Source organism: Muntiacus reevesi, chromosome 2 (assembly GCF_963930625.1).
Source record: "Muntiacus reevesi chromosome 2, mMunRee1.1, whole genome shotgun sequence".
NCBI classification, from domain to species: domain Eukaryota; kingdom Metazoa; phylum Chordata; class Mammalia; order Artiodactyla; family Cervidae; genus Muntiacus; species Muntiacus reevesi.
In genome coordinates this window covers 6,925,503-6,953,385 of record NC_089250.1, presented here as the reverse complement: position 1 = coordinate 6,953,385, position 27,883 = coordinate 6,925,503, and the positions used below count along the sequence as shown (strand labels likewise).

Below are 27,883 nucleotides of genomic sequence, written 5' to 3'. Positions count from 1 at the left end.
CAAAATGCAGTAATTTTAGATGGGAAAGTTACCAATCACTGATGAAAAGTCTGGACTACATTAACATTGAATAAAATATTTATTGTGACTTCTTCCCCTGTGACATAAAATCGTTTATTTTTCCGAGCTCTCCAAATGATACAGTTGCTGAACCTCTTTCAGCTGGTCTCGCCTGAAAATAATAAACGTGAAGGACATTATGAATAAATATCTACAGCTCTAATTAAACCCTTTAATGCTGTCTTATATTAAAAAAAAAAAAAACAACCCACCCTAAGTAAATAAATAAAAAGAAAATGGAAACATCAACCCAGGAAGAAAAGTGATCAATATTAATAATAATACCTGTGAATCATGATATTTCCATCCTATCATGTAATAGATCTGATATGTGGCAGGCACAGAACCATCCTCATTTCTGTACATTTCTATAAAAACAAATCATGGTTAAAGTCTGAAAAAAATGCAAGTAGGGAAAAAAAAAAATCTGTTCAAAAAAAGTATGACCTCCGAAAGAGAAATGAACATTAGAATACTCATGGGATTCTGAGAAAGGCTCTTGTGAAAAAGTCCTTAACACTGAGAAGCTGACAGTAAAATAGGGCTTTGGGGGAAAAGGATACACAGCCACAGGATCTGTGTTTTGAGAGAAGGACAAGAAGTCTGAAGGTGCCTTACAAAGAACAGTGCGATTTTAGGAGATAGAGACGATAGGCACGGGCCGGTCAGCGAGGCCTGGCTGGGAGGACGGGCGGCCTCCTTACCTTGGTACACCGCGGCAGCTGCCAGCATCGTGTCTCGGTGCAGGAGGGCCTTTCTGTTCCAAGCACAGTTACTCTCACCCATCCCTAAAAATACACTAGAGGTTTGAGATGATTCAGCAAATACCTGAGCTGCTCAATAGCACAGATTTACTCTTCTCCCATCCAGCGGAATACCCGTCCCTCATCTCTGACAGTCACGTAAGATAAATAACCTCATTTTGCTCTCAGATCATAGTTAGTGACCCTCAGACAAAGCTACTTGAAGCTTCTGGGTAGTGAGACAAGTCAAATTTCAGGAGGCAAGCCCCAGAAGCACAGTCTATGCGGCAGCAATGGACTATGGTAAGCCAGCTGGGCCAAAGCAAGGCCACAAGCCCCCCGGGTGGGTCATCAGGAGCCGGCAAGTGTCTCTCCAGTGATGCCACGTTTCACGCCCTTTTCAGCAGCTCTTTGAAGGAGGACAGGACATTGGTGCAACACCTCACTCCTTCCAAGCCATAAATGTAAGTGTGAACGTGAAACCTGGAAGAGGGTTTGAAGATTCATTGAACCGGGGTCTCCTGCATTGCAGGTGGATTCTTCACCAGCTGAGCTACCAAGGAAGCCTGAAGACTCAAGTCGTACCAAAACGTGTTTTCAGATTTTACATTTTACTGATGCCAGATTAGGAAACAATTATGTGCATTCTCTTCAGGGGCACTTTTCTTAATGTTTTAACACTTATTTTTAGATTTCTTTCCTTCAAATTGATAGCTAAAAGCAAGGATTATGTTCTCTTCTTGTTCACTAAAATTTAATGTTATATATTTAACATTTTTAATGCATACAGTCAAATGAAATTACTTTGAAAGCCCACATTTTAAACTAGCTTGCAAAATTAAGAGAATCACTTATTCTCTATATATTACATGATCAAAAATCATTTTCTTAGTTTTGTTTTTCTACTTTCAGAAGAGATACCAATAAAATTCCCAATGTCACTGTTCTTTAGTTGTTTAAAAGTAACAGTCTCCCAGGTTTCCAATGGCCTCATGAAAAAACAATCAACAAATTAGATGGAATGAGTAAATCTGTTTGCTTTCTCTAATCCCAAAAGGTCCTTATTATTCCCTAAAATAATGAAACTCTGATACTAAAAGCCATGTCCCATATCCTGTGAGTAAAACAGTCCCAATTCATTAAGAACAAGAGACATAGTGTACAAACTAGCATTAACAGAGGAATCACTATGAAGAAGAGGGTGGATCTTATTCTTGCGGTCATGAAGTAGCTAGATGACCTTAGATCCAACACTCTGGGGCCTCAAGGTAGCCAGGCTAGATGATCTCTAAAGGCTCCCAACACTAACATTTTAACCCATTACACAATCCAGTATAAAAAAATTCTCCCACATAATGACTATCAACCACAACAAGAGACCAGAGGCATACTGGGACGCGTACTGGAAGAATTCATTGCTGCTGACAGTCAGTGGTGCTGTGGAGCTTCCATTTCTCCTTAACTTCCCATCTGCTACGACTTACACAGTAGAGGCCACACCAGTGAAAAAAAGGTTTAATTTTTTTAATGGACGTACTTAACGCACCAGAAATTCTAAATGCCTTCTAAATAACTGGTATTGTGCCGTGCTAAGTCGCTTTAGTCGTGCCCGACCTCTTTGTGACCCTGCGGACTGTAGCCCACCAGGCTCCTCTGTCCATGGGGATTCTCCAGGCAAGAATACTGGAGTGGGTAGCCATTCCCTCCTCCAGGGGATCTTCCTGACCCAGACAGAGATTGAACCCATGTCTCTTACGTCTCCTGCATTGGCAAGTGGGTTCTTGACCACTAGCGCCACCTGGGAAGTGCAAAGAACTGGTATAAGGATATACTAATTAAGATTATTAGGCACGATGCTTTCTGACACAGAAACTCAAAGACACTAAGTGTTACTGTTGCTGGGGACACCTACCCTTCCCTCACATGAGGATCGTCTCTTTAGAGAAGCAGTGTCATGTGGCGCACTAAGTCTAGACTTTGGATCATAATTCTAGCTCTGGCCCTTAAATAACCTGGGGCAATGTCATTTTAGCTCTATTAAAGTCAAGTTTTAACACCTTTATAACACAGCCTGGTAGACCTTTCCTGGAGAATACCTGGGAAACACATCTGGGGTCTTCTGACCGGCTCTGGGCTTTGGGATAACAGAAGGATTTGGGAAACAGGTAACTGTTTAAGACTCTCAAAGTGTTTTTAAGGTCAAGTTCAATTGCTTATTTAAAAAAAGGTATAATTTATTATGGTTTACTAGGAACAATACTGAGTATTGTCTAAAAAGAATAACAACTGAACTTACCTTAAAACTACTGTGAAAGCCTCCAAAACTTCTCGTGTGTTCCTTGGCGGATACGCAACTTGTTTTGCAAAATTAGGTCAATGTTCTGGACTTTCTTCTGTGAATTAATAATAGCAGCTTAAATGAGAAACAGCACCACTGCCAAGAAAAGAGTGTAACGTGATGTAACATGCCGAAAACCCACGGGGCGGTAGCACCATCTTCCGCTCCGCAGAGCAGCACCCCTGGGAGTCTGCCGAGCGCCCTTCTTCCCACACCAGCTGCCTCGGGGCTCTCCAGGGGAGAGTGGCCGACATCTCAGGATGTGGCTCGAGCACTTAAGCAAGCACCTCACCGTGGGCTAGTCACTTCTCTGTGCCCAGTCTCCTCATGCCAAACAGGAGGGGTTAGCCATGCTAGCTGGTCTCCCCTTCCTCACGAACAGGCCTCATAAATGATGCTGGAGGGTGAGCTTGCTCACACATCAATCTGACTGTCCCTCCTCAGCACGAAATTCTCCCAACAGACTGCAGCGCTCCCCTGATAAAGTCTAGAAAATAGAAAAGCCTCTGATGGACTCGCCTATGTCACTTCCCATCATCCTCCCCTTCTACATATTTGAGCAATGCTGAATTAAGATGCAGTTTCCCAGTTAGGAAAGTGGAGGCCGAGAGTCCCCTCTGGAGTCTCCATGATTTTACACAGGCCTCTCTCTTGGCCTGGAATGCAAGGCCCGACCCCCACAGGGGCACCCACCCCTTCCTTCTATCATGAACTCATTTTAGCTTAGGGGCTGCCTCTTCTGCAGAAGCATCCCTGATTCCCTAAGCAGACTTAGGGATTTTTCTCTGTGTTTGTCCCTGCACTTTGTAAAAAGAATTATCCCACTTTTCAGTTAATAGCACATGTCTCTCTGTGTGTCTCTTTCTCTACTAAAGCATACGTTCCCTATGATCAGAAGCTGTCATTTCAACACTGGCTCAGTCGGCTGCACATGGTAGATGCTCATAAACAGTGAGTGAACGAATATAAAATCAACCAGGTAATGTTTCTATCAACTTTGATAAATATTATTTTCACAAGTTATCTTTAGATAATTCCTCTTAATCCTCTTAAGAACAAGAAACATTAAAGACTAAAAGACATGATTTGTGTATAAGCCTTTACAGTAAAGAGAAACACTGGCAAAGCCGCTTAAAGGTGAATATTATGCAAGAGTTCCTCAAAATATATGACTGAAACCATCAGGGGGAGGGAAGGGGAGGGGTTATCAACTGGAAAGGGGCATGAAGCAATCTTCGAGGGGCTAAAAAGGTACTAGTCCGTAGTTTATATAATACTTGACAATACAGGCAGCTGTACAGTTGCAACTGGTGCATTTTACTGAACACCTCGGCGAACGCCTATGCTCCGTGAAGACCCAGACCATTTGGCTGGCCCCCTCTCCCACTACTGCTGTCGGACATCAGGCTCCCAGGCCCTCCTCTGATTCAGCGAAGGGTCTGGCACCTGGCTCAGCTTCCCTCTGTACCCCAGGTGGTGCCACCACCCTGGAGGACTCCAAGGTTAGTAACTGGCAAGCACCAGGGCCTCTAAGACTTCTGAGTCTCCTTACCAGCAGCAGGATTCTCCATCACGCCACCTCTGCCATCACACCTGTAATGTGTCCTGGACGACTCAGCACTTGTAACTGCTTCACTTCTAAAATCACCAGTCCAAACATCCCATCTTCTGACCATATCCTCCTTCCTTCAAGCGTCTTCATGTATTTCAACAACGATCATCCTCTGACCTCCTCTACTTTCTCCCAGTCCATCAGCTCCCCCTCCCCCTTCTTTTTTTTACTACTTCCTTTTTCTTCCAGCCTAGATTTCTGCCCTATGACCTCAGTCACACTCTTGGAATTCTCTTTTGCCTTTGTCTTCTTGTTACTCCCAATTAGTAAAGACCCAAGTCAGACTGATGTGGCTCCGTTTTGTGCCAGGTCCCCAGCTGCCAGCTATTGTCAGAGAAAGTCACAGATGCATTCGACCAACTTCAAATGCGCCCTTCAAACTTGATAACTCTCTCTGATCCATCGACCTTCCTATTCTCTACAGTGACTATATCAAATCTCTACTCATTTGCAAACCTCTGACCCTTTGAGTCTCAGTATACGACTTTACACTCTGCTTGACGGAGAGCATCAGTGCATTAGACAGGAACCTCCTGCTATCAAACCAAACACCCATGACCACTGCACTGTCCCTCTTCCCTTCCATGTGGGCCTGTCCCCTTTTATCTCACCCCCTTCCACCTTCTCGGGTACCTGACCTGATTAATTGTCCTCTCTGTCTCTTCTAGAGTCACTTCTTCTATGGAAGCACTTAGGTTCTTCTAATCAACTGTTCAATAAATTCAAGTCTTGAGACAAAACATAATAAAACTTCACCCCATCTCCCATTCCTCTCCCCCACTCACAGCTGTACCTTTGCCCTCTCTCCCCTCTTCTTCATAATCAAATTTCTTGAGAAGACAGATGTATGCTGCCCGAGCCACCCCCCTCCACACGTGTCAACCTATCCCCTTCCCTCCGCCTCTCCCACCACGCCCACGCGGACAGCAGAGCGCTACCGGCGGTCACTGAAGCTTCCTCATCCTCCGTCAGCGGGCTTTCCTTTCAGTCCACACCGCGCTTCCAGCAGCGTTTGACGCTCCCTTTGTCTTGAACTCTTTAGGGTCTCTTAGTCTAGGTAATACAATCCCTTTCTGCTTTTCTCCCTAGCACCCTGCTAGCTACACATCCTCAGTGTCTGCAGGCTCATCCTCTTCCTACGCAGTCACTGCACGTTAGGTTCCTAAAGGCTCCGGACCAGGCCCCTTTCTCTTCTCGCTTCAGGCAACTGCTTCTAATACCACCTATTCACAGTGACTTGCAACGTTTATCTGGTCCACTTGCCTCCTCTGAGCTACAGTCACACACTCAACCACCTATCTGATGTCTCATCGCAGGGATTTCAGAAGCTTTTCCAACCCAACATGCCCAGGCGTGAATTCAACAGTCTTCCACTGTTTATCAGTGAAGGGTACCATCTGTCTGGCTGCCAGAGCTAGAAACTCAGTGCCATGTTTGAAACGCCTCTCTCCTTACCAGCCCACATGTAATGTATCAGCAGGAACTATCACGTTTATCTCCTAAACGTCTCCTGAATCGAATCCATTCACTTCTCAGCATCTCTACCAACACCACCTTAGTCCAAACTGCTGTCATCTCTCAGTAAGCTTCACAGCAACGTCTCCCTACTCATTTATCTGCCAATCCACTTAAAAAATACAAATCTGACATCATGACCCCTCCCCCAATAAAATATCTCATGGGGCATTTTAAGAAAAAGACACATAATCTTAACAAAGGCTACAAGGCCCCCGTTATCCTGCCAATTTAATCAGTCCTCTCTTTTTACTCCCTATATTCTGGCCAAAATGCCCCTCTTTCAGTTCATGCATGTTCTTTCCTGCAACAGGGCCTTTGCACATGTTGCTCTTCCTGCTTCGCCCAGTGGCCTCACTTCATTTTTGAGGGCACAGCCATCGGTTCCTCAGACAGGACTTCACTGACTCTCCCAGATCAGGACCTGGCCCACTTAACCCTCTGGCAACCCCCAGTCCTTCAGAAAGCCAACACTTGCTTTCTTGTGCCTGGATCCGAGCTGCCAAGTGCTGCTCGAGAAAGTCACTGAGGGGTCCCGCCATCCTCACACGCTCCTTCAGCAAAGTCCTGCCATCTTTCATGGGCAGTCACCAAGTGCCCCTACTGCACAGCACCTACCACAAGTTTAGTTTAACATTTATCTTTGTGGCCGCTGCCTCAGGTCGGCTGCACCCAGCTTGTATTAAAAACTCCATCAAGACAGTCCACTTTTTCCTTACCCAGCATATCTCCAGGGCTTGGCCCCAGTGCCTTCCATAGTCAGCTCGCAAAATATGACTCTCAAAAGGGGCCTAAAAATCCCTTAAAGTGTCTTACCTTGTAAATCTTCCATCAACTCAAACATCCCAGGATAGTTAACTTGAATTTCATCAGTGTCCTATTTAAAAAGAAAGCAGAATCTTCATTTGGCATTCATTACCAAGAATCTAGATTAGAGAAGTTGCAGAAATTCCCCAGACCAATCTCTCACAGCAAACAGGAATTTTTGCGATCCTCTTCGCAGGTATTCTCTCGCTTACACTTGATTTACAAAGATTTCAAATTGCAGGGTAAATGCTTGCCATTGTAACAGTAACCATCCTATAATGCCATCGACTGCCTCTCATTCTCTCCTTGGGATTCACACAAATAAAGTCTGTTCTGTACTCTGTAAACTACCCTTTTTTTCCAGTCTTTGAAAAGTCTTCCAGGACACTATAACTTTTTAGGGGAAGGGTTAGGTTTCTAGACAAAATCTGTAGATCCTTACACATGCCAACTTCATTTTTCTCTACATAGTCAATATTAATCTCTCTCTAAATGTGACACCCAGAGTCAAATAGGGTCATCTCCTAAGATGCTTCCATCCTACTCCCAGTGCTGCAGAGGCATTGCAAGGACTAGTTTAGGAATGGACACACAGCTGGACACACACAGTTTATTTCTTGAGTGACCTGGTGAGCAATGGTGTCCCGCTCTTTCTGAAGTTCGATGCAGGAGTTCACTGTTGGGACAGTGGCAGAGAGCACTGATGCTCCCCAAATACCCAGGTACTCCTGGACATTTCGCAGCCCCACATCTTTCTTCTGGCAAAAGAGAAGTGAGGTGGAGGCAGGTAATAAACAGCTAGGGAGCCTTTTCCAGGGCATGTCTGGGGCAGTGACCTTAGGGGACACAAGGCCCCTATGGCACAACTACAGGATGGACATGAGCTGCCCAACTAGAATGGCTGGGATCGGTAAAAACTGTGTGTTAGCCACTCAGATGTAGGAGTTTGTCTACAATGGAAACTAACCCTGAATATACGACACTTCCTTTTTTCCCCTAATTGTGCTATCAAAATGCTGCACGTATCTCAAACTTTATTTTATTGGCACTACTTTTGAAGCATCCAGATCTTTTTGTGTTCTGTAGCTTTATCTAATAATTGTTCAGTTTTGGACTTAATGTTGCACAGAATCAAGTACAAAACCCTAAAGAACAGTTATCAAAAATATCCATTTTAATTCCTAAAGAAACGTAAAACAAAATGATCAGCTACCATTTTTTTTAACATTAGAGACACAAAATTACTTAGAAGCAGGAAATTAACATATTCTGTTGATGAGGCATGTCAATTAATGCTACCTTATAGACAGTAATTTTACATGTCAAAATCTGAAATGCATATTCTTTGATTCAGCAATTTGACAGACGTGCCGAGATTATGTATAAAAGAAAATTCATGGCAACATTGTTTGAAAGAATATAAAAAACAAACAAACTGGAAACAATCTAAATGTCCATTAACAGAAAAAGGTTAAATAAAGTGTACCTATTCAATGAAATACTATACAAAAAGTGAAAGTGAAAGTTGCTCAGATGTGTCTGACTCTTTGCAACCCCAAGGACTATACAGTCCACGGAATTCTCCAGGCCAGAATACTAGAGTGGATAGCCCTTCCCGTCTCCAGGGGATCTTCCCAGCCCAGGGATGGAACCCAGGTCTCCCGCATTGCAGGCAGATTCTTTACCAGCTGAGCCACAAGGGAAGCCTGAAATACTATATAGCTGTCAAAAAAGAATGTGGTAGGTATATGTTTGTAGTGGAAGATCTCCCAAGTTATTGACAGGGGGGAAAAGAAGACTGCATATAGAAAAAAGAAAAAGAGTATGTATACTGTTGTATATGTATGTTTAAGTGATATAACTTCACTCCAATCTGTGAGGAAGTATGTCTGAAAGGACAAACAAGACAGCTGACAAAAGGCATCCATGTGGAGAGGGATGAGGTTGGGGGGGTGGTGTCAGAAGGCAGGAGGAGACCTCCACTCATTTTAGACCCACTGTGTTACTCTCTCTCTCTGTTTTTCTTTTTCTTTTAAACACATGCATGGATTAACTTGTATATGCATTTTTTAATAAGACCATCTCTGGATAGTCCATTTCTTCTATATATTTTTCTACATTGGGAAACTAATTTTAAAAAGAGATTTTAAGATGAAAAAAAAAAGAATTCCTTCTAGGCTGATGCCTACCATTAAACAATATCCTGTGAAAACATTTCAATGAAACCAACTAAAAGTACCATCTCCTTCTCAATCAAAAGAGTACCAAAATAGCCTTGTCAAAGGTCTTATTCAAATCAAGATAAAGGATAATATTCACAGTTTTCTTCTAATATACTAGTCTGGAAATGACTCTGAAAGGAGATGAGTTTCACTTAGAATGCCAACTAATTAAAAAAAAAATTCATTAAGAGGGTCATATATGTAAATATAATTATATGATATTAATTTAACTTGATTTCACTTTAAAAATAAAAATCCATTGCAATATAAAAGTAATATATCTACTGTTATATGCAACATAAACCTGCATAATTGATTATATGAAAGCTTTTTTGTATAGGAGTTTTTGAAAATTAGTCAGGATACAATGTTAAAATAGCACTTTGGAGACAATGTATATGTCTCCAGGAACAAATTTGCATAAATTTATTATTAAATTACCCTCTAACTTTATAAACTATAGAGAAGATAATGCACCAATGGGAATCTTTCCAGAACACATAACCCACTTTACAACTTAGAAAACTGCATGTTGTTAACATAATTTAGCTTTCTTTTGATGACTCAGGATAGAAGTTTCATTTCTCTCCTCACGGGCGACAACCTTTAAGTCCTCTAATATTCCTGCTGAGCCGTCTGACCAGGCACGAGCTCCTCGCATCAGCTCACGAGGGCTGTGCCGCCTCCTAGTCTGGTGTCTCTCCCCTCCCCTCACAGCCCCTTCCCAACATCAGAGGCCCTGCTAGCCTGCGCCCCTTGCTTTCTGTCAGAGCGTGGATGGGCATGACAAGCCATTCTGGTGGGCTGATTTTATGACATATATTCACACTACACCTCCTTAAAAAGCTATTTTAATTTTAAGCCTGTCTAACCTGATCTAACCCTGGGCCTCACGAAGGCACATTCCCTCACTTCCGCCTCACAAGACACCACTTTCCTTGAGAGCTGGTGGGAGAGGCCACGCTGTGAATGCTCCTGACACCTCCTTCCGCCCCGTCGGGGAAGCTCTGTCTCTCGTGGTACACCCAGCTCTGGATGTAAGGGTCTGAAGGACAAGCATGTCTTAGAAAACAGCCTCCCTGCTAACTGAGGTACTTTCTCTTTTTGAGTTACTTATTTAGGTAATAAATACTAAAAATTTTACATTCCTACCTTGTGTCAATCAAGATAAAAAGAGAGAGAGATTATTTCTGAACCGTGTGCTTAATGGGTTACTCGATTCTCTTGATAGTTACCACAGTCAGAGTATTAAAGCCAGCTCTCCCAAGCAGATGTCCTAAGTCATTGACTGCAGTGAAAGGGGAGACGTGCGGAGAAAAGCCCCCTTCCCTTTCTGTTTCCGCTAATTGTAAGGAACACCGGAGTTCAAAGAGCGTGTCACCTCCAAACATTGCACCAATGAACACTCCATCTGGTTTCAAAACATAATGAATCTGTAATAAATACAAACAACAAAACGATTCAAAATTTCAGACACAAAAATGTTAAAAGAATAAATACTTGGAATCTAGATCAATATTTCATGATTACCATTCTTATTTTGTCAAGTTAAAAACCAGATAATTTAATCAGTAATACTTAAGACAACCAACTATCAGAAAAGCTCTGCAGGATATTATTGTAAAGACAGATAAACATTCACTGATAGTGTTAATATCTATAAAATACATTATATGCGCTCAACTTTTCTAATAATAGATAAAACTTACTTTTTCGATCAGTAAAATATTGAAAGAACAAGATTTTTCAGTGTGGTAGGTTACAGAAATCACTGTCTTCCCTGCATCTGTGCCCTTAGACATGTCACTTTGTAACAGCCCCCATGAGGAGAATCTGGACCAGCCCCACGACTTGCTCTGACCCAGAGAATGCAGAGCAAGTCACAGCACGGCAGTGGGCTCGATGGCCTTGCTGCTTCCGCCTGCTCTCTAGGAGCCCCATGTTCGGGCCCCACTGTGAACAAGCCTGAGCCGGCCCACTGAAGGATGACAGGAAGAGATGCAGGGATCAGCCAGGAGTGCAACTGAAGCCATCTGACAGCTCTGGGACAAGCCACCCCCAGGTCAGACACGCGGGTGAACCAAGCCACACCCAGAAGAGTCTCCTAAGTCCAGCCCAAATCCCTAACTCACAAAATCATGACTTACTTTTTTAAAACACGAAGTTGAGGTGGCTTATTAAGCAGAAAAAGCTGATTTATAGGGAAGCCATCATGATTCACAACTAAAATGCCCAGTAACATTTTAGTTAAATATTAACATATCAATTAATTTAGTTACACCCAGAGTTAAGGAGAAGTAACCAACTTATTTTTCAGCTGTAAAACAAAAACAATTTTTAATTGGTAACTTAAACAAAACAGTAGCGACACAATTCCAGAATCACAGATGTTTACTCAATGAGTCTTGGAACTACAGTCTGTAACCAGTTTTGACTTTACTTTCATATAGGGCAAGGTGAACTCTGAAGTAAATCCGAACCCACATCATGGTTCAGTTCAGTTCAGTTCAGTTGCTCAATCGTATCCGACTCTTTGTGACCCCATGAACCGCAGCACACCAGGCCTCCCTGTGCATCACCAGCTCCCAGAGTCTACTCAAACCCATGTTCATTGAGTCGGTGATGCCATCCAACCATCTCATCCTCTGCCGTCCCCTTCTCCTCCTGCCCCCAGTCTTTCCCAGCATCACGGTCTTTACAAATGAGTAAACTCTTCGCATGAGGTGGCCAAAGTATTGGAGTTTCAGCTTCAGCATCAGTCCTTCCAATGAACACCCAGGACTGATCTCATTTAGGATGGATTGGTTGTATCTCCTTGCAGTCCAAGGGACTCTCAAGAGTCTTCTTCAACACCACCGTTCAAAAGCACCAATTTTTCGGCACTCAGCTTTCTTCACAGTCCAACTCTCACATCCATACATGACCACTGGAAAAACCACAGCCTTGACTAGACGGACCTTTGTTGGCAAAGTAATGTCTCTGCTTTTTAGTATGCTATCTAGGTTAGTCATAACTTAGCTTCCAAGGAGTAAGCATCTTTTAATTTCATTGCTGCAATCACCATCTGCAGTGATTTTGGAGCCCAAAAAAATAAAGTCTGACACTGTTTCCACTGTTTCCCCATCTATTTCCCATGAAGTGATGGGACCAAATGCCATGATCTTAGTTTTCTGAATGCTGAACTTTAAGTCAACTTTTTCACTGTCCTCTTTCACCTTCATCAAGAGGCTCTTCAGCTCTTCTTCACATTCTGCCGTAAGGGTGGTGTCATCTGCACATCTGAGGTTATTGATATTTCTCCCGGCAATCTTGATTCCAGCTTCTGCTTCCTCCAGCATATCATGGTAGGCTACTCTAATTCAAGGACACATCTTGAGTGTATATTTAAATTATTATGAAGCAATTTTATATAAAACAGTGTATAAGCAAACTGACTGTAACAATCTTTTTCCTTCAGTCCCTTCAGTGTTACTTCCTTCTCTTGGCACCAAACTCTCACAGAACTAAAGTACCTAAAATGATCAGTTTGTTTCCACCTCAGAGGGCTTATCAGTTCCCGTAGGTTTCACAAGAATGACTTCCCAATCTCTACCTTGAGCCTGGACAGCTTCCCAGGATCCTATATTTATCTTTTGGCTGCCAGTGCCATAGACATTTGTCTCTTGGCAAACGTACCCCCTGCTCTTCCCCATGGCATCCAACATACACAGAACACATATTCTCAAACCAACTCCACTTTCCAGCTGCTATATTTCTGTTAATTACCATCTTCTAGTCCCTTTATCTGATCGTTACCATTCTTTTCCCTGCTGCTGCCAAGTCACTTCAGTCGTGTCCTACTCTGTGCGACCCCACAGACGGCAGCCCACCAGGCTCCCCCGTCCCTGGGATTCTCCAGGCAAGAACACTGGAGTGGGTTGCCATTTCCTTCTCCAATGCATGAAAGTGAAAAGTGAAAAGTGAAAGTGAAGTCACTCAGTCGTGTCCGACTCCTAGTGACCCCATGGCCTGCAGCCTACCAGGCTCCTCCATCCATAGGATTTTCCAGGCACGAGTACTGGAGTGGGTTTTCTTTTCCCCTACTCTTACTAATTATCTCCAGTCATCCAGACTCAAAACTTGAAGGCAAGTTTTCACTCCTGACTCTCTTTGATCTTCAGCTCTAACCAGCTACCAAACTGTTGATTCCTGCTTTGCAGAGTCCTGAGGACCCCTCTCTTACTTTTATCTCCACAGTCCGCGGGACTGCAGAGAATCGGGCTCGACTGAGCGACTGAACAGCTGCCTCCTGGGTTCAGTTTATTTCATGCCTGGACCACGGACACAGTCTCTCTCCAGCTTAGCCGACTTTCCGCATCAGTTTTCTAATCAGCAAGATGAAGCTGTCTTGCAGAGTTATTTTACACATACATGGAACAGAGCAGAGTGATTGGCAAATCGTACCTGCGTAAGATACGGTAGTTTCTTACCGTAGATAAGATACTACCAGCTTTTTAGTCATGTCACTTTCCTCTTCAAAATGCGCTAGTAGCTCTGAACTGCATAAAGAATAAACTCTCAATTGCTTACCCTGTCACTGGGTCCTCTAAAGTTGGTCCCGATATCCCTCATCTACACCTAGCACTTAACTCTCCTCCCCCAGGCTTCCTCTCTGTCCTTTTGGGCTTCTCAGTCGCTCACACATCCCATCTATCCCAGGATCCTGCCTTCCTGGAATGCATGCCCACTCCAAATATGACCTGTCCTTTGAGGCCTTGTTCAAGAAATGTCTCCCTCTTGAAGCTTTCCTAGGCCACTCCAAGCCACAGTGATCTCCTTCTCTCCTCTGAACATAATGCTTTTTACCCACCCCTTCTTTACCTATTTGCTGATAAATATCAACCAACAGACATTTATCAGCAATGTCTTAGTATAAAGCATGGGCGAAGTACAAGTGGGTTCCTACTCACAAAAAATGTATAGACAATTAAGGCAGAAAAGAAAGCCACATATAAAATTTCTTATGATAGCAATACTATTTTGAATAAGTTTTAAATATTTATGAAAACTTTAGTAACATCTCCATCGTTACATTTATAGAATTCTCTGGGAGCGGGGAGTCACCCATATACTTCCTAACATGCCAAAGGGTACCAAGTGTATCCAGCCCACAGAAGATAATAAATTTTTGATTTGCTTCCATTTCCAACTGTCAAAAATGTGAAACAGAAACCATCTCTAAGTTTCTGTGTAAAAGTAGGCATGTCTATAATTTGCTAATAATAAACAAAATAACACAGGCTATTAGAAACAGCACCAAGTTTCTTACCTGTTCAAGTGCTCTAGGAAGGTCATTCACCCAGTGCAAACTAAAATACGAAAACACATATCTGTTTTAACTTAATCTGTGTAGTCAATTAGCACAAGAATCACTAACATAGCAAGTCACAGAAAAGGTGTAAATTTGGATGTCTGAAATGGCACGTCAAAATCCACTGATTGTTGGGACTTCCCTGGTAGAGTCCAGTGGTTAAGGCTCTATGCTCCCAATGCAGGGGGCCCGGGTTCAATCTCTGCTCAGGGAACTAAGATCCCGAATTCAGTGGCCAAAAAATAAACTCCTTAAGAAAAAAAATTCACTGGCTGTTTTCATATAAGTTTTAAAATAAAAATATTAGGGGATAACCCTCCTTTTGTTATAGGAGAAACCTTTAATATTACTTTATAACTTTAGAGAATAATATACCTATTTTGAGGGCTTCCCAGGCAGCACTAATGGTAAAGAACCCAGCTGCCAATGCAGAAGACTTAAGAGATGCAGGTTCGATCCCTGAGTCAGAAGATCCCCTGGAAGAGGGCATGGCAACCCACTCCAGTATTCTTGCCCAGAGAATCCCATGGACAGAGGAGCCTGGCAGGCTACCATCCATGGGGTCGCCAAGAGTCAGACATGACTGAAACGACTTGGCACACACACACAGGCATATCTATTTTTAACATACATATGTTTTTAAAAGTACAAATGGATTACCAACCTTAAACTACTAACCACCAGGTCAAATGTATTTTCTCTGAAGGGAAGAAATTCTTCATCAGCTAAAACACTGACAGTAGGAATTTCTGTTTCTAAGGCATTTTTCTAAAGGTTAAAAATAAAAGTTCAAAAACACATTTATATAACATCTTAATTATTAACACAATCATTGTTTGTTAAACATAAGTTATATTATATTTACTTGAAAGTTTCTAGTTCTTAAAAATTAAAAAAGCAGCCAAAGAGAAAGCACTAAAAAAATATATCTTAAATGGCACTTAAGACTGGCTGGAAAAAATGGCTAGCTGTTTGGAAAAACAAATGGGATAACCACAGCACAGCAAACCAAACCTCAGAAAGCTGAAAGTCTCAGTGGAATAATCAAAGCCAAAAAAGTACGAGGAAACTCTTAGATAAAAATGCCAAAGTAAACATGACTCAAAAACCAGAAACTATAAGAGGAAAGAGTGATATGTTTAATGATAAACTGATCAAAAACTTCTAAAGAGCAATAAACAATGTAAACAACATATTTGGGAAAAAATTTATAAAATACACAAAGAAAAATGAACATCCCAGAAGACAAGTTCTTACAAACCACCTAGCATAAGAACAGCCAGGTAGAGAAAGGAGCAAGGGACAGGCACATCACAAAACTGCTGACAAAATTCACAGATTAAAAAATACCCACAGCCAAAAGATATCAACAGCTGTTTGGTTGCTCTAAGCAATCGGAGAAATGCAAATAAAAAGGACAAAACTCTACTTCCCACCTATTAGACTGACAAAGACAAAATAACTGGCCTGGTGTTGCCAACGAGGAGGAGGCAAGAGGGCCTTCATTTAAAGCTGTCGTTCTGTCTTCAAAGGGCAGTCTAGAGATGGATATTAAAAACTGAAAGGTGAACATCAACGAATCCACTCCACTCTTGGGAATTTATTCCCAGGGAGAAAAACAAACCAAACACAGAAAGTTGCTTGATATAAAGATGCTCACCGCAGTGCTGGTTATTGAGAAGCTAGAAATTTAGTAAATAAAGCATGGAATATTCCCACACTGGAATACTACATGTGTGTGTGCACCTATCACTAATACAAAAGAATGGCATAACACTGTTTGTATAAGGCTGTGATGGGGACACAGCTAAATAGCTACAAAGACACAGATGAAAATGTCACCAGCAGTTGTCTCTGAGTGGTGGGATTAATGGTGATTTTTCCTTTCCCTTCAGATTTCCTATACTGTTTAATTCTTCATTTGTAGTATAATCAGAAAAAAAAAAAAAAAAAAGAACTCACTTCATTCTGAAGGAAATAAAAATAAAAAGTAAAGAACTAAAAACCAAACCAGGAGATCAGAAATCAGTAGTATTGAAAAGCTACCTACCAAAGCATTTTCTGCAATGTCTGTTTGGAAGAACTTTCCAACAGTTTCCTGCAATGCAGTAAAGTTGATTAGATAATACAAAAAGACAAGCAAACAAAAAAATCCAGTAACAAGTAAAACAAAACAACTGTTGAAACTGCTGAAGGAAAAAGTGATAATTTGATTAATTTTCAGCTCTGTAAGGGTATTTTTCTGCATATAGTTAGTATGGTAGACAACCACCTTTAATAACATATATTATGTTACATAGAATTAAATCTATGCAGCCAATCCTATATGTAATATATTTAACAGTATTTAATAAAATAGAGAACATAGGTGTGAATAATCTTTGGGTTCAGGTTTTACGTGGTAACTTTTCCATAATACGCTAAGAGCTAGTCCTCATTCTTGTGACACAGAAGATCTGGAATGGTTTTCCTGCCTTTGGTTGTTATTCAAAGAGATTGCAAAGAGTAAAGAAAGCCCTAACAAACACAGATGCTTGGGAGGCCTCAGTGGCTGCACTCCCCTCTGTTTCACGCGTCCTTTCTCCCCCCCCAAAGCAAAGGGCATCATGATACTTCTCGCTGAGATGGCCACTTTCCACCGTGCTCTCCTCTTCCCCAGGAACCTGCTCCTTCCTCCCCTACCTCTCCAGTCTTCAGTCTCTATCTCCTGCTTCTCCGTCCCTCACCTTACAGTGGGAATAAGCTTCCCAATCTAGGAAACTCTCCTCACCTCCACCCCCTTACGGCTGTCCTGTTTGCAAGCCACAGCACTACGTCTTGCGGAGTGCCCCTAGATTCTCGGTGATCTATTTCCACCCTCACTGCCCTACTCACATGCGTCGTAAAATCACTCATAACCGACCCACCAGCTACGGCCGCTTGTTCCCCCTGCTCCCAGTCCTACTACTTGACCTCTTAGAGGCTCAGCACTCCTGACGGCCTCCTAGAAACCCCCAGTTCTGTCCTGCCCTGCCTTCCCTTCTCTGTGACAAACGCCAGTCCTCTCTACTTCACCTTACCCACTTCGAGAAGAAGGTGCCTGCCCACAACATGGAAAGGCTACCTTACCTCAACACCCTACCACTAGCTGGAGGCTGCGGATGAGCAGAGGGCAACTGGTATGTGGTACGTGTTTAACTACGGCCCTCAAAAAAAAAAAAAAAGTGCCCTGAGCTGCAGGGTCTGATGATTTCCATGGTGCAACCAGCCCGACAGGTGGGTTTCACGCTACCAAGACAAGCTGTCAGCGGGGCACTGGGAAGAGAGGTGCACAGCGGTCTGTCTCGAAAGCCAGCTCCAGCACCTCAGCGCGAGGGGTGGACGTTAGGTGGGTCAGATCATCTCTGCTTGCCTCTCACTTGAAAACTTCAACTAAGAGACTGGGAGATGGGGCGGCCGCTCCCAGACTTGGTGGAGCCTGTAGACCTCAGGGGAAGGCTGGCGAGTGTGTAACAACTGGCTTTGGGCGGGCCCTGCTTTGGAGCGTTTGCCAACCTCCCTAATGTAGAACTCCCACCATGGCTGACTTGAAGCTGTTGAAACAGCGTCCCTAACACAGAGTGGGGAGAAGATGCTAACAGCCAGTGCTCACGAGCCAGGAGGAGGCAGCTGCAGCACACTCGGAGTCCGGGTCTCACATTCCGATCTCATGCTCTGCCTGAAGGAACCAGGGACAGACCTTGGGGCGGGGGGCGGGCAGAGGGAGAAGCCAGCCGTGTAGTACGTGAACAGGACCTCCACTCTGATGTGTCCAAGTCCCCACCCTTGTGAGGCCTGGCTGTGCTTCCAGATCCTTGAGTAGTGCAAGAGCCTCTATGCAATGAATGTCCTAGTGTTCGAACTGGCTTCAGTGGATTTCTGCTTCGTCTTACAGTCCACTGTCATATTAAGACACTTGCCATCTTACTTACTGGGCTTCCCAGGTGGCGCGAGTGGTAAAGAACCCAACTGCCAATGCAGGAGATATAAGAGATGTGGGTTCAATCCCTGGGTCGGGAAGATCCCCTGGAGGTGGACACGGCAACTCACTCCAGCATTCCTGCCTGGAGAGTCCCATGGACAGAGAAGTCTAGCAGGCTACAGTCCGTAAGGTCACAGAGAGTCAGACGCCCTGAGGCAATTTAGCAGGCACGCATATCTTACTTACTTTTCCAGGCATCTTTGCTGGCTCCTCCTCATTCCTTCACCCCTAAACACAAGTGTGGAAGATTCCTTTTTATACACTGGCCCCAGAGGGCTTACCTATTCCACCAAGGTCTATAGATTCTACTAGGTCTTCTCTACATCCCTTCCTTTATATCCTGCTGTCTCCATTGGTGGCTGGCCTTTCTCTCTCACGCCTTTGACACAGTTCTCTAGTCTGTTTCTCTACACTGTCTTCTTCAGTCCCTCCTGCACACCATTCCCAAACTAACCTTCCTTAAGCATTACTGATCACATCTGACAGCTTTCCACTTCTGCCTTCCCTCCAGCCATGCCTTAAATTCCAATCACTATGAGCACCAATCCAGATTCTGTCAAATCTCGGGTCAGATTCTGTGCCTTTCAGAAGTCTCTGGTCATATGAACTCCACTGATTTTTCCTTTCCCTTGACTCCTGTTGCAGTTTAATGGTTGTACCAATTCCATGGCATTTATTATTATCAGTTATAGTATTTTCAGAGATTCATCACATACTCCTCCCCTATCTTGGCTCAAGTGTACACTTTTTCATAAGTAGATTTGATATAGAAATCCCACTTTGATCTGTGTCCAGCATAGTGTCCTATATAGAGAGGCTAAAACAATTAATGAATGTTTTTTGGTCTCATTACAAAATGAAAAATAAAATAGCATAGACATTAATAAAGACTATTTATATTTAATCACACACAAAAATGTCCAACAAAATGATGAAGGAAATACTTTCCATAGGTTAAAAAAATAAGCTTAATCACATGTCCCAAATGAATGTCAATGTGATTTTTACTGTGAGTTATAAAAAACATTTGAACAAAGTGGGAATAACACACAATGTAATGCATATAGACTTAGAGAAACTACCAGTGGGAACACTGTATAAAATGGATTCAAAGAAAAAACTCATTTAAGAAAAAACACAGGAGTAGACATAAAACAACCTTTGGTTCTATCACTGAAAAAAGCAATTACAAAAAAAACAAATGAACAATTCTGATGTCATCAAAATCTAAATATGATACAAACTGAATTAAGAAAGCTTTTCCTCAAAACTGGCCAATTTTATTTCTCCAAGTAAATTAAGTCATTGAATAAATATACCTTATTCAAGTGTTCTGCTATGTAACCTCTTCCACAACCAACATCCAAAGCGAGACGGAAATCTCTGAAAAACAGACACAGGAGTTATGCTTTGTCTATAATAACACAGCCCATAAAGTAATTATTAAAAACAAATTTTTCTTAAGAAAAAAGATTCTCATGAACACAACTTTCAAAGAAGGCCTATCATCTGCCTGCTCCCTCACCTCACCAGATGTCTCCATCAGAGAACACACTGGAAATGGCAAGGCTGTCTGGCCAAGCCACTCCCAGGGCCTCACAATGAATGGCTTTCCACAAGGTTGCTCCACGACATGGATCTGAAGAACTGATTTAGTGCAGGTACTTAAACAGATGGGGAAGCAATGGAAACAGTGACAGACTTGGGCTCCAAAATCACTGAAGATGGTGACTGCAGCCATGAAATTAAAAGATGCTTCCTCCTTGGAAGAAAAGCTATGACAAACGTAGACAGTGTATTAAAAAGCAGAGACACTACTTTGCTGACAAAGGTCTGTCTAGTCAAAGCTATGGTTTTTCCAGTGGTCATGTATGGATATAGGAATTGGACCATAAAGAAGGCTGAATGCTGAAGAACTGATGCTTTTGAGCTGTGGTGTTGGAGAAAGACTCTTGAGAGTCCCTTGGACTGCAAGGAGATAAAACCAGTCAATCCTAAAGGAAATCAATCCTGAATATTCATTATAAGGACTGATGCTGAAGCTGAAGTTCCAATACTTTGGTCACCCAATGTGAAGAGCTGACTCATTAGAAAAGACCCTGATGCTGGGAAAGACTGAAGGCAGGGGGAGAAGATGATGATAGAGGATGAGGTGGTTGCGTGGCATCTCTAACTCAGGGGACATGAGTTTGAGCAAGCTCTAGGAGATGATGAAGACAGGGAAGCCTGGTGTGCTGCAGTCCATGGGGTGGCAAAGAGTCAGACACGACTCAGCGACTGAACAACAACTTCAATCTGATAATATACTCAGACAAAGAATGAAGAGAGTTAATGCAATTAACATGAAAATATGTGGCATACCTATCAGGAACTTACTACTTATCCCTATTTCTCAAATTTGTTGAGGCAGCAGACAACTTAGAAATTATTATGTGAAATACTATGAAATATAACATGATAAACTAAAACCCAAACAAACCATCAACTAAATAACAGCTTTTACAGAAATCTTATCAGGTTCAAAGCAGTGGGCTAAGTGTACAGTTAAGTATGGCAGTCCAAGGTCATTCAGCTAATAAGCAGCAGTCAGACTTGAATTCAGTCGGAAAGAAGCCTGACCAGAACTCTTATCCACTATGCTATGCTGTCTCCTCCAAACATATCATCTCATACTAAATCACTTTACACATCCAATTGTGGAACACAGGTTAATGAAAAATTTGTGACAATTTTTAAAGAAACTTCATGCACTAATAAAACTTTTCCTATTGGAACTGAGAGTCCCTTTGCAATTTCTGTTAAAAACCTATGTCACAAGTATAGAACACCAGTACACTGGAGAACCACTGGTGAGAGAACGTCTAATATACCTAATGCCCTGTGTCTTGACTGTGAACCCAGGCAGTGTGGCCTGGAAAAGCATACAGCCTTTGCAATCACAAAGACATGAGTTAGAATTCTAGGCTTGCAATTTACTGGCTCTGTGACCACAGACAAGGGATTTAATCTTGTTGGATCTCAGTTTCCCCATCTATAAAATGTGGTTGGTTGGTATGAGAATTTTATCCAGCATGTAAAGTATTTAGCACAGTACAAATGTTCAACAACAGTTAGTTAGGAGTTACTAATATTATTATCATGGATTCTAACAGTATTAAGTGAGCCTCAGAAAGCACAAACAAGACATTTAATAATCTTCTGTCTTAGTTTTAAAATCTGAACATAAGATCAGTGTTGACAATAAGCTATTCTTACTAATAATAGATCAGTGTAAGACATTTTAGATTGATATTTTTAAAAATACAATTCCAAAGAGTTAACTGTTATTTTAAGACATGCTTTTTTAGCTGCAATCACAGTCCTCTTCACAGACTTGTGTTTTGCTGAGTATTATGACATAGAAAGATTACAAAATTCAATCTGATTTGGAAAGTTTAATGTTTCATTTATTAAATCGCAAATGACCTAAAATCCAGACAAATAAATGCTGCTGCTGCTAAGTCACTTTAGTCGTGTCCAACTCTGTGCAACCCCATAGATGGCAGCCCACCAAGCTCCACCGTCCCTGGGATTCTTCAGGCAAGAACACCAGAGTGGGTTGCCATTTCCTTCTCCAATGCATCAAAGTAAAAAGTGAAAGTGAAGTTGCTCAGTCGTGTCCGATTCTTCGCGACCCCATGGACTGCAGCCTCCGTCCACGGGATTTTCCAGGCAAGAGTACTGGAGTGGGGTGCCATTGCCTTCTCCGGACAAATGAATGACTACACCATAAAGAATTAGCTACTTTTCAGATTTTTAAAATAATGAAACTAATGAAGCAGATTAAATGAAGGTGGTTTTTGAAACAATGAAGAATTTTCTTTAATTTTATGAAACTGACTCACCCCGTGACTCTTTCAAGTAGTCAGGATATATCTAAAATATGATAGCAAGAGTTTGCAATTTTACAAAATTTCCCTTTTTATTTTTAGTTTTTTATAAATCTATATAGTTTTAAGACAAAAAAACTGACAGTGTTGATATGAAGTTTACATTTAAACAAAAGTTTTCACAAAAACCTATCACATGCCTAAAAATTACAATGGAGTTCCTGATGCAGGTCAAGACGATGTCAACAACTGATGGATTTCATGACTCAAGACAGTGTTTTGGATTTTAGTTAATTCTTAGGATTAAAAAATTTGTTTTGTTTTAAAGTGAACTACTGCCCCGGTATGAAAATTAAATCTCCTCCTGAGACCAGGGCTTTTGAAATCATTCAACTCTTGAACTTGTGCTGTCAGTGACTGAACCCTGCCACCAGTGGTTTCAAAGTTCAAAAAACAGAGGCTCCAAGAGTTTTCCACCCTATGAGCACCGGCCCTTGTCTTTCCCTACTCACTCACCTCCTATACCACTCTCTGCCCTTCCCTAAATACTTCACCAGTGGCTTGGATGGAGAAGCTGATATTGGTAACTCACAATAGGAAAAGAAAGGGTCTTCTTGTCAGTTTCATAAGTAGCACCTCTGAGACAGAACGATCTGCCTGTGTACACACTCCAATAAGACTTTCCTCCTCAACCAGTTTCCATCCCCCAAATGGCAGCTTCTTAGTCCTTTGCTGGGAACAGCATTAAACTCAGGCAGGGAATACCTTGGCTTCTAAGTTTCAGGCATTCGCAGCTTTTAAACAGTCTCTCACAGTCCTCATTTAGGTTGCTGAAGACATTTTTTGAAAGGATACAATATTCTGGACACAGAACCCAATCATCATTAGTTTTTGTTCTTTTGTTTCACCATTTCCCCAAATTTTAACAACAATGATCCTAACCCATCTCCCTTCTTTCCCACCCCAGCCCACCCACCCCAAATAATACACCAGTAATAGCCAAAAACTACACACATGCTACGCTGTAAAAATGCAGAGTTAACACTATCGGGAAGAAAGCTGTGTGGGTTGTGGAGATGCTCTTTGAAGATTTACAGTATCTCTTGTTCTCCCACATCCCATTCTGCGTTTTGTCCTTCATAGAGGGCCCTTTGCTTTTTTTTTTTAAGCAAAGTTCAGAGCGGGTTGCCTTGAAACACTGACCCTCCTTCCCCTCCACGGGGATGGGTGTGCAAACTATACAGCATGGAGCGGCTTTAAAGCACTCGGGCTGCTGTACGGCACAGAAACTATGCCGGCTCTTCAAAGGACATCTTCTCAAGCCACCTTTATGGTGTCAAGACGAGGAGAACTCCTCCTTTCCCCACTTGGAAACCCACAGTCAGATGTGACAGGGGCTGGTATTCAAGAAAGCTAATTCTTATCATCTTTTTTGTCATCATCCTCTGAGGGGTAGGAATGCCACGTCAGCCTTTCCTCATAGAAGGATATGACAACCTGCGGGCACCTGACGTTGGCTTCCTCGGCAGGAAGCAGGTCAGCCTCATCAGAGTTCTTCCACTTCATCAGGAACATGAGCTCTCCACCGGAGTCCGTAGCTCCAATAATCCGCTCTGGTTCCAAACCCCGGGCAAAGCCTCGCGGCTTTTCTGACTCTTCTTTCTTCTTCTTTGGTTTGCTCTCCTCCCCCTTATCTTCCGAATCAGAATCAGCTTTGCGCTTGCCTCCCTCTGATTTAACTGTCTCGTGTGCTGTTTTCTGTGACTGCAGAAACTCAGCAATGAGGTCAAGGCAATCCAGGTTCTCTTCTGGTTCCCATGTGTTATGCTCATCTGAGAACCCCTTCCCCTTCAGCAGGTACTCCACTTTGCCCTTCACCACTCGGCGGTCTAGGACTTTCTCCACCACATACTCTTCCTCCTCTTCTTCTAGCACCTCCTCCACTTGCTTCTTGTTTTGTTTTTTCCCCATAGTGCCTGCCAGCTTTCTGGTATAAAGGGTGACACTGCTCAGAGCAGCGCCCACAAGCCCGAGAGGAATCGGAGCCGCGCTACTGGCGGGTCTTGTCCAGCCGGCCGGGGGAGTGGCGACCAGAAAAGCAACAAGCCGGGTGGTCACTGTCGAGCCCCCGCACTGAAGCGGCGGATCACAGGCCCCTGCCAACGGCCCTCCCCTCAGATGAACAAAAGAGCACAATTTCCCTTTTTAAAAATAGACAAATGTAATAAATTCATCTCATGTTGGTCTAATATAATGGATATCTTTCACAAAGAAAAGCACAAAAAGTGATTTGCTAATATCACAGAGCAATTCTATAGCAAAGCCACTATGTAACTGGGGCTTCTGCTACCTGTGAAAGTGAAACCATTTAACTTTTTAAGTCTCCAAATGTTGTGTTGAAAGTGAAAGTGTTAGTCGCTTGGTCATGTCAGACTCTTTGTGACCCCATGGACTGCAACCCGCCAGGCTCCTCTGTCCATGAGATTTTCCAGGCAAGAATACTGGAGGGGGTTGCCATCCCCTTCTCCAGGGGATCTTCCCAACCCAGGAATCCACCCCACTCTCCCGCACTGTAGGCAGATTCTTTACCATTTGAGCCACCAGGGAAATTGATTGTATTTTACTATGACAGTCATCACTTACCTGGCTATGTCATACACTCGATCTGCGATCCGACTTCCAACCTGACAGATTACAAGAGGCAATGAATGATGTACAAAAGTAAAGATGAGTATGTTTAACAGAGAAGTTAACACTTTCCCCAGTAATCAACAATCCATAGGCTACTTATATTTCAACATGTTGAGTTCCCTTTATCCCTTTTTCAATTTGACCTCAGCAACTTTTAAAATTCTGAATAGGGACATCATAAAGAAAAATAACCAAGGAAACACATTGAGTTAATTACCTCAGAAGTCAACGTAAGGAAAGAAGACTAAATTCTGTATATCTATGACTTTATAGTTCATGTGCTGCAAGAGTGCAAAGACAAAAAGCAACAGGATACCCTAATTAAAAGAAAAAAAAGCAACAGAAACATAACAAGCATATCGTCCACCGATACTAGTGTGAGATACGTGAAAGTGAAAAATTAGTTAGCTGGGGATTATTACAGATCAATGTATAAGTGATCATTTAACAAAAACTAATTATTTGGTAACTATTAACAAATTTTGTGGAACTCCTAAATGGATAAATAACTTTTCTGAGCAACATCTGCAAATTAGAAGTCTGCCACATTTAAAGAAACCTCCTCAATCCCAATCCAGTTTAAAAGAGGTCATAAGGCTTTTGCTGGGCTAGGTTCATGCAGCAGGAATAAAGATGTGAGAGACTAATATTCCCCACATTCCACTCATCCCCTTGTAAACATTGCAGAGTCTCTACTAGGACTTGAAAGTTCAGAACAGAATATATGTGTATTTTCTTTGGGAAGTGAGGCGGGGAGAAAGTGGGAGTGGACTCCCAGAGGAGTCCACTTTGTGCATCACTACTGATATGAAAACCTTTTATTATTTTAACAGACTCTCATATACTTTATCTCATTTATTCTAGTCCTAAACAATGGTGAGGCCTCAGTCAAGTTGTAATCCAGGTGCCTTTCCTGGAAAAGAGTGCTGGAAACTCACATCTTCTAAATATTTCTATGTGTCACCCTGAGAACAGAGTCAATCATCTGATCTGGCCAGGACCTGCGCAGGGTTCTTTCTGCCCAAAGTAGAAGCTCAGGAAGTGTTGGCTGCAATGGCTTCAAAGAGCTCATCACACTTGATTTCAATTTTGGTCTATCCCTGAAGAAGCACTTACATAGGCCTGAGCTCTGTGCTGCCTGTCCAGAGAGTAGAAATCGGCTCAAGTCCCTAGTCCACCTGGGTAAAGAGGAGGAGGTCTCTCAAATCAGCACAGACAAATCAGAGATCTTAATTCATCTTAATGAATCTTCCTAAAAGATGAACCAGATCCCATCACTTCACTGCTGAAAACCATTCAACAGCCTCCCATTCCTCTAGACTCTAGAGCCATGTTGGCCAACAGAAAAACAATCAGAGCCACATGAGCAACTTCAGATTTTCTAGTGAAAGTGTTGAAAGTGTTAGTCGCTCAGTCGTGTCCGACTCTTTGTGACCCCATGGACTGTAGCTCACCAGGCTCCTCTGTCCATGGAATTCTCCAGGCAAGTGGATTGCCATGCCCTTCTCCAAAGGTTTTCTAGTAGCCATTTTAAAAAGAGGAAAGAAGTTGATCTTCACCCAAAATATCAAAATAGAGTTTCAACGTGTCATTAACATAAAAATATATTAAGGAAATATTTTACATCCTTTCTTCATATTAATTCACTGAAACCCACTGTATTTTACACTTACTGCACACCCATAGAGGGACATATCAAGTGCTCAAAAGCTGCATGTGGCCAGAAATTACCACATGGAATGTACAGCTGAGAGAGAGAAGAAAATCCAAAGCTCTTACCCTTTAAGGCCCTCCTGACCTGGACACTCCCTTACCTCCCACTGGAGCTTCCCTGGAGGCCTTGACAAGGCCCTTTAGGCTTCAGGGCCTCTGGGTTCCTCTTTCCCTTTACCTGCAAGGCTTCCCCGACATCCCCCAGATCCCAGTTTGATTAAATTCTTGTCTCGTCGTCTGCCCCCGATCAGCGCAGTCACTTTCCGACTTGACTTCACTACCTGGCCTTACTTCATTAGCTGAAATTACCTTTTCTGTTTACTGTCTCGTCTTTCACAAGAATGAAATCTCTTGAGGGCATTGGTCTTGCTTTGCCCCAGGTATACCTGTAACTCAAGTATTAATACTATCTGCCAAGGGCATGAATAAATGAATGAATGAATCGCACCTTGCAAACACCGGCGCCCGGCCCCTGCGCGATTACAGCAGAGGCCCAGACAGGCAGGGCGGCCGCTCAAGGTCACACGGCGAGGTGGCGGCGTTCGGGTCCTGGCCGTAGCTCTGGGACCCGAAGTCCAGGCGCGGAACCACCCTCCGCGCCGTCTCGCAGACTCACCTCCTCCTTCAAGTAGTCGAACTTCATCGGCTCCGGCTGCCGGGCCGCCCAGTTCTTTTGCTTCCTCTTCAAATCCCGATCGAAGATGTTGAAGGCTTTGGGCGAGCCACCACCACTCGGGAAAGAGGCGCCAGAGGCCACCGTCCTGAGGCCGAAGTTCTTCACGGGGACCCCGGCTGCCGGCAGCTGCCGCCACGAGAAGCGAAGCGGGGTGAGCAGAGCCATCTCCAGCTCCTACACCCCTAGCCGGCTCGGTTATCGAGCGCATGCGCCGAGGCTACGGCAAGGACGCCAGAGCACTTCGCGGAGGGAAAGCGGAGGAAGTTTGGCCCAGTTCGCGTGCCATC

At 43.0% G+C, this 27,883-nt stretch overlaps 1 protein-coding gene and 1 pseudogene across 2 annotated transcripts; both read right to left on the bottom strand.

Moving 5' to 3' along the window:
- Positions 1-60: 60 nt before the first annotated feature.
- On the bottom strand, positions 61-27,791 carry NDUFAF5 (NADH:ubiquinone oxidoreductase complex assembly factor 5). 2 transcript variants are annotated; one of them, XM_065920879.1, is made up of 11 exons: positions 27,537-27,791; positions 25,160-25,200; positions 19,967-20,030; positions 16,698-16,745; positions 15,312-15,415; positions 14,606-14,645; positions 10,533-10,730; positions 7,085-7,145; positions 765-848; positions 346-428; positions 61-172 (listed from the first exon to the last, which is right to left on the bottom strand). In XM_065920879.1, exons 1-11 carry the CDS (start codon positions 27,759-27,761, stop codon positions 80-82), a joined length of 1,041 nt encoding a protein of 346 aa, XP_065776951.1. In that variant the 5' UTR covers positions 27,762-27,791; the 3' UTR covers positions 61-79. The 2 variants fall into 2 exon arrangements, with proteins under 2 accessions (XP_065776951.1, XP_065776952.1); XM_065920880.1 differs by lacking the exons at positions 14,606-14,645; positions 15,312-15,415; positions 16,698-16,745; ... (1 more) ...; positions 25,160-25,200; positions 27,537-27,791 and adding an exon at positions 11,445-11,716.
- LOC136157766 (chromobox protein homolog 1 pseudogene) lies at positions 23,512-24,561 on the bottom strand (annotated as a pseudogene).
- Positions 27,792-27,883: the final 92 nt, after the last annotated feature.

Coding starts and splice junctions, on each gene's coding strand:
- NDUFAF5 (XM_065920879.1), bottom strand. CDS start 27,761: ATGGCTCTGCTCACCCCGCTTCGCTTCTCGTGGCGGCAGCTGCCGGCA. Junction 25,201..27,536: donor TCGACTACTTGAAGGAGGAG/GTGAGTCTGCGA, acceptor GTAATCTGTCAG/GTTGGAAGTCGGATCGCAGA. Junction 15,416..16,697: donor ACATTGCAGAAAATGCTTTG/GTAGGTAGCTTT, acceptor TTTAACCTTTAG/AAAAATGCCTTAGAAACAGA.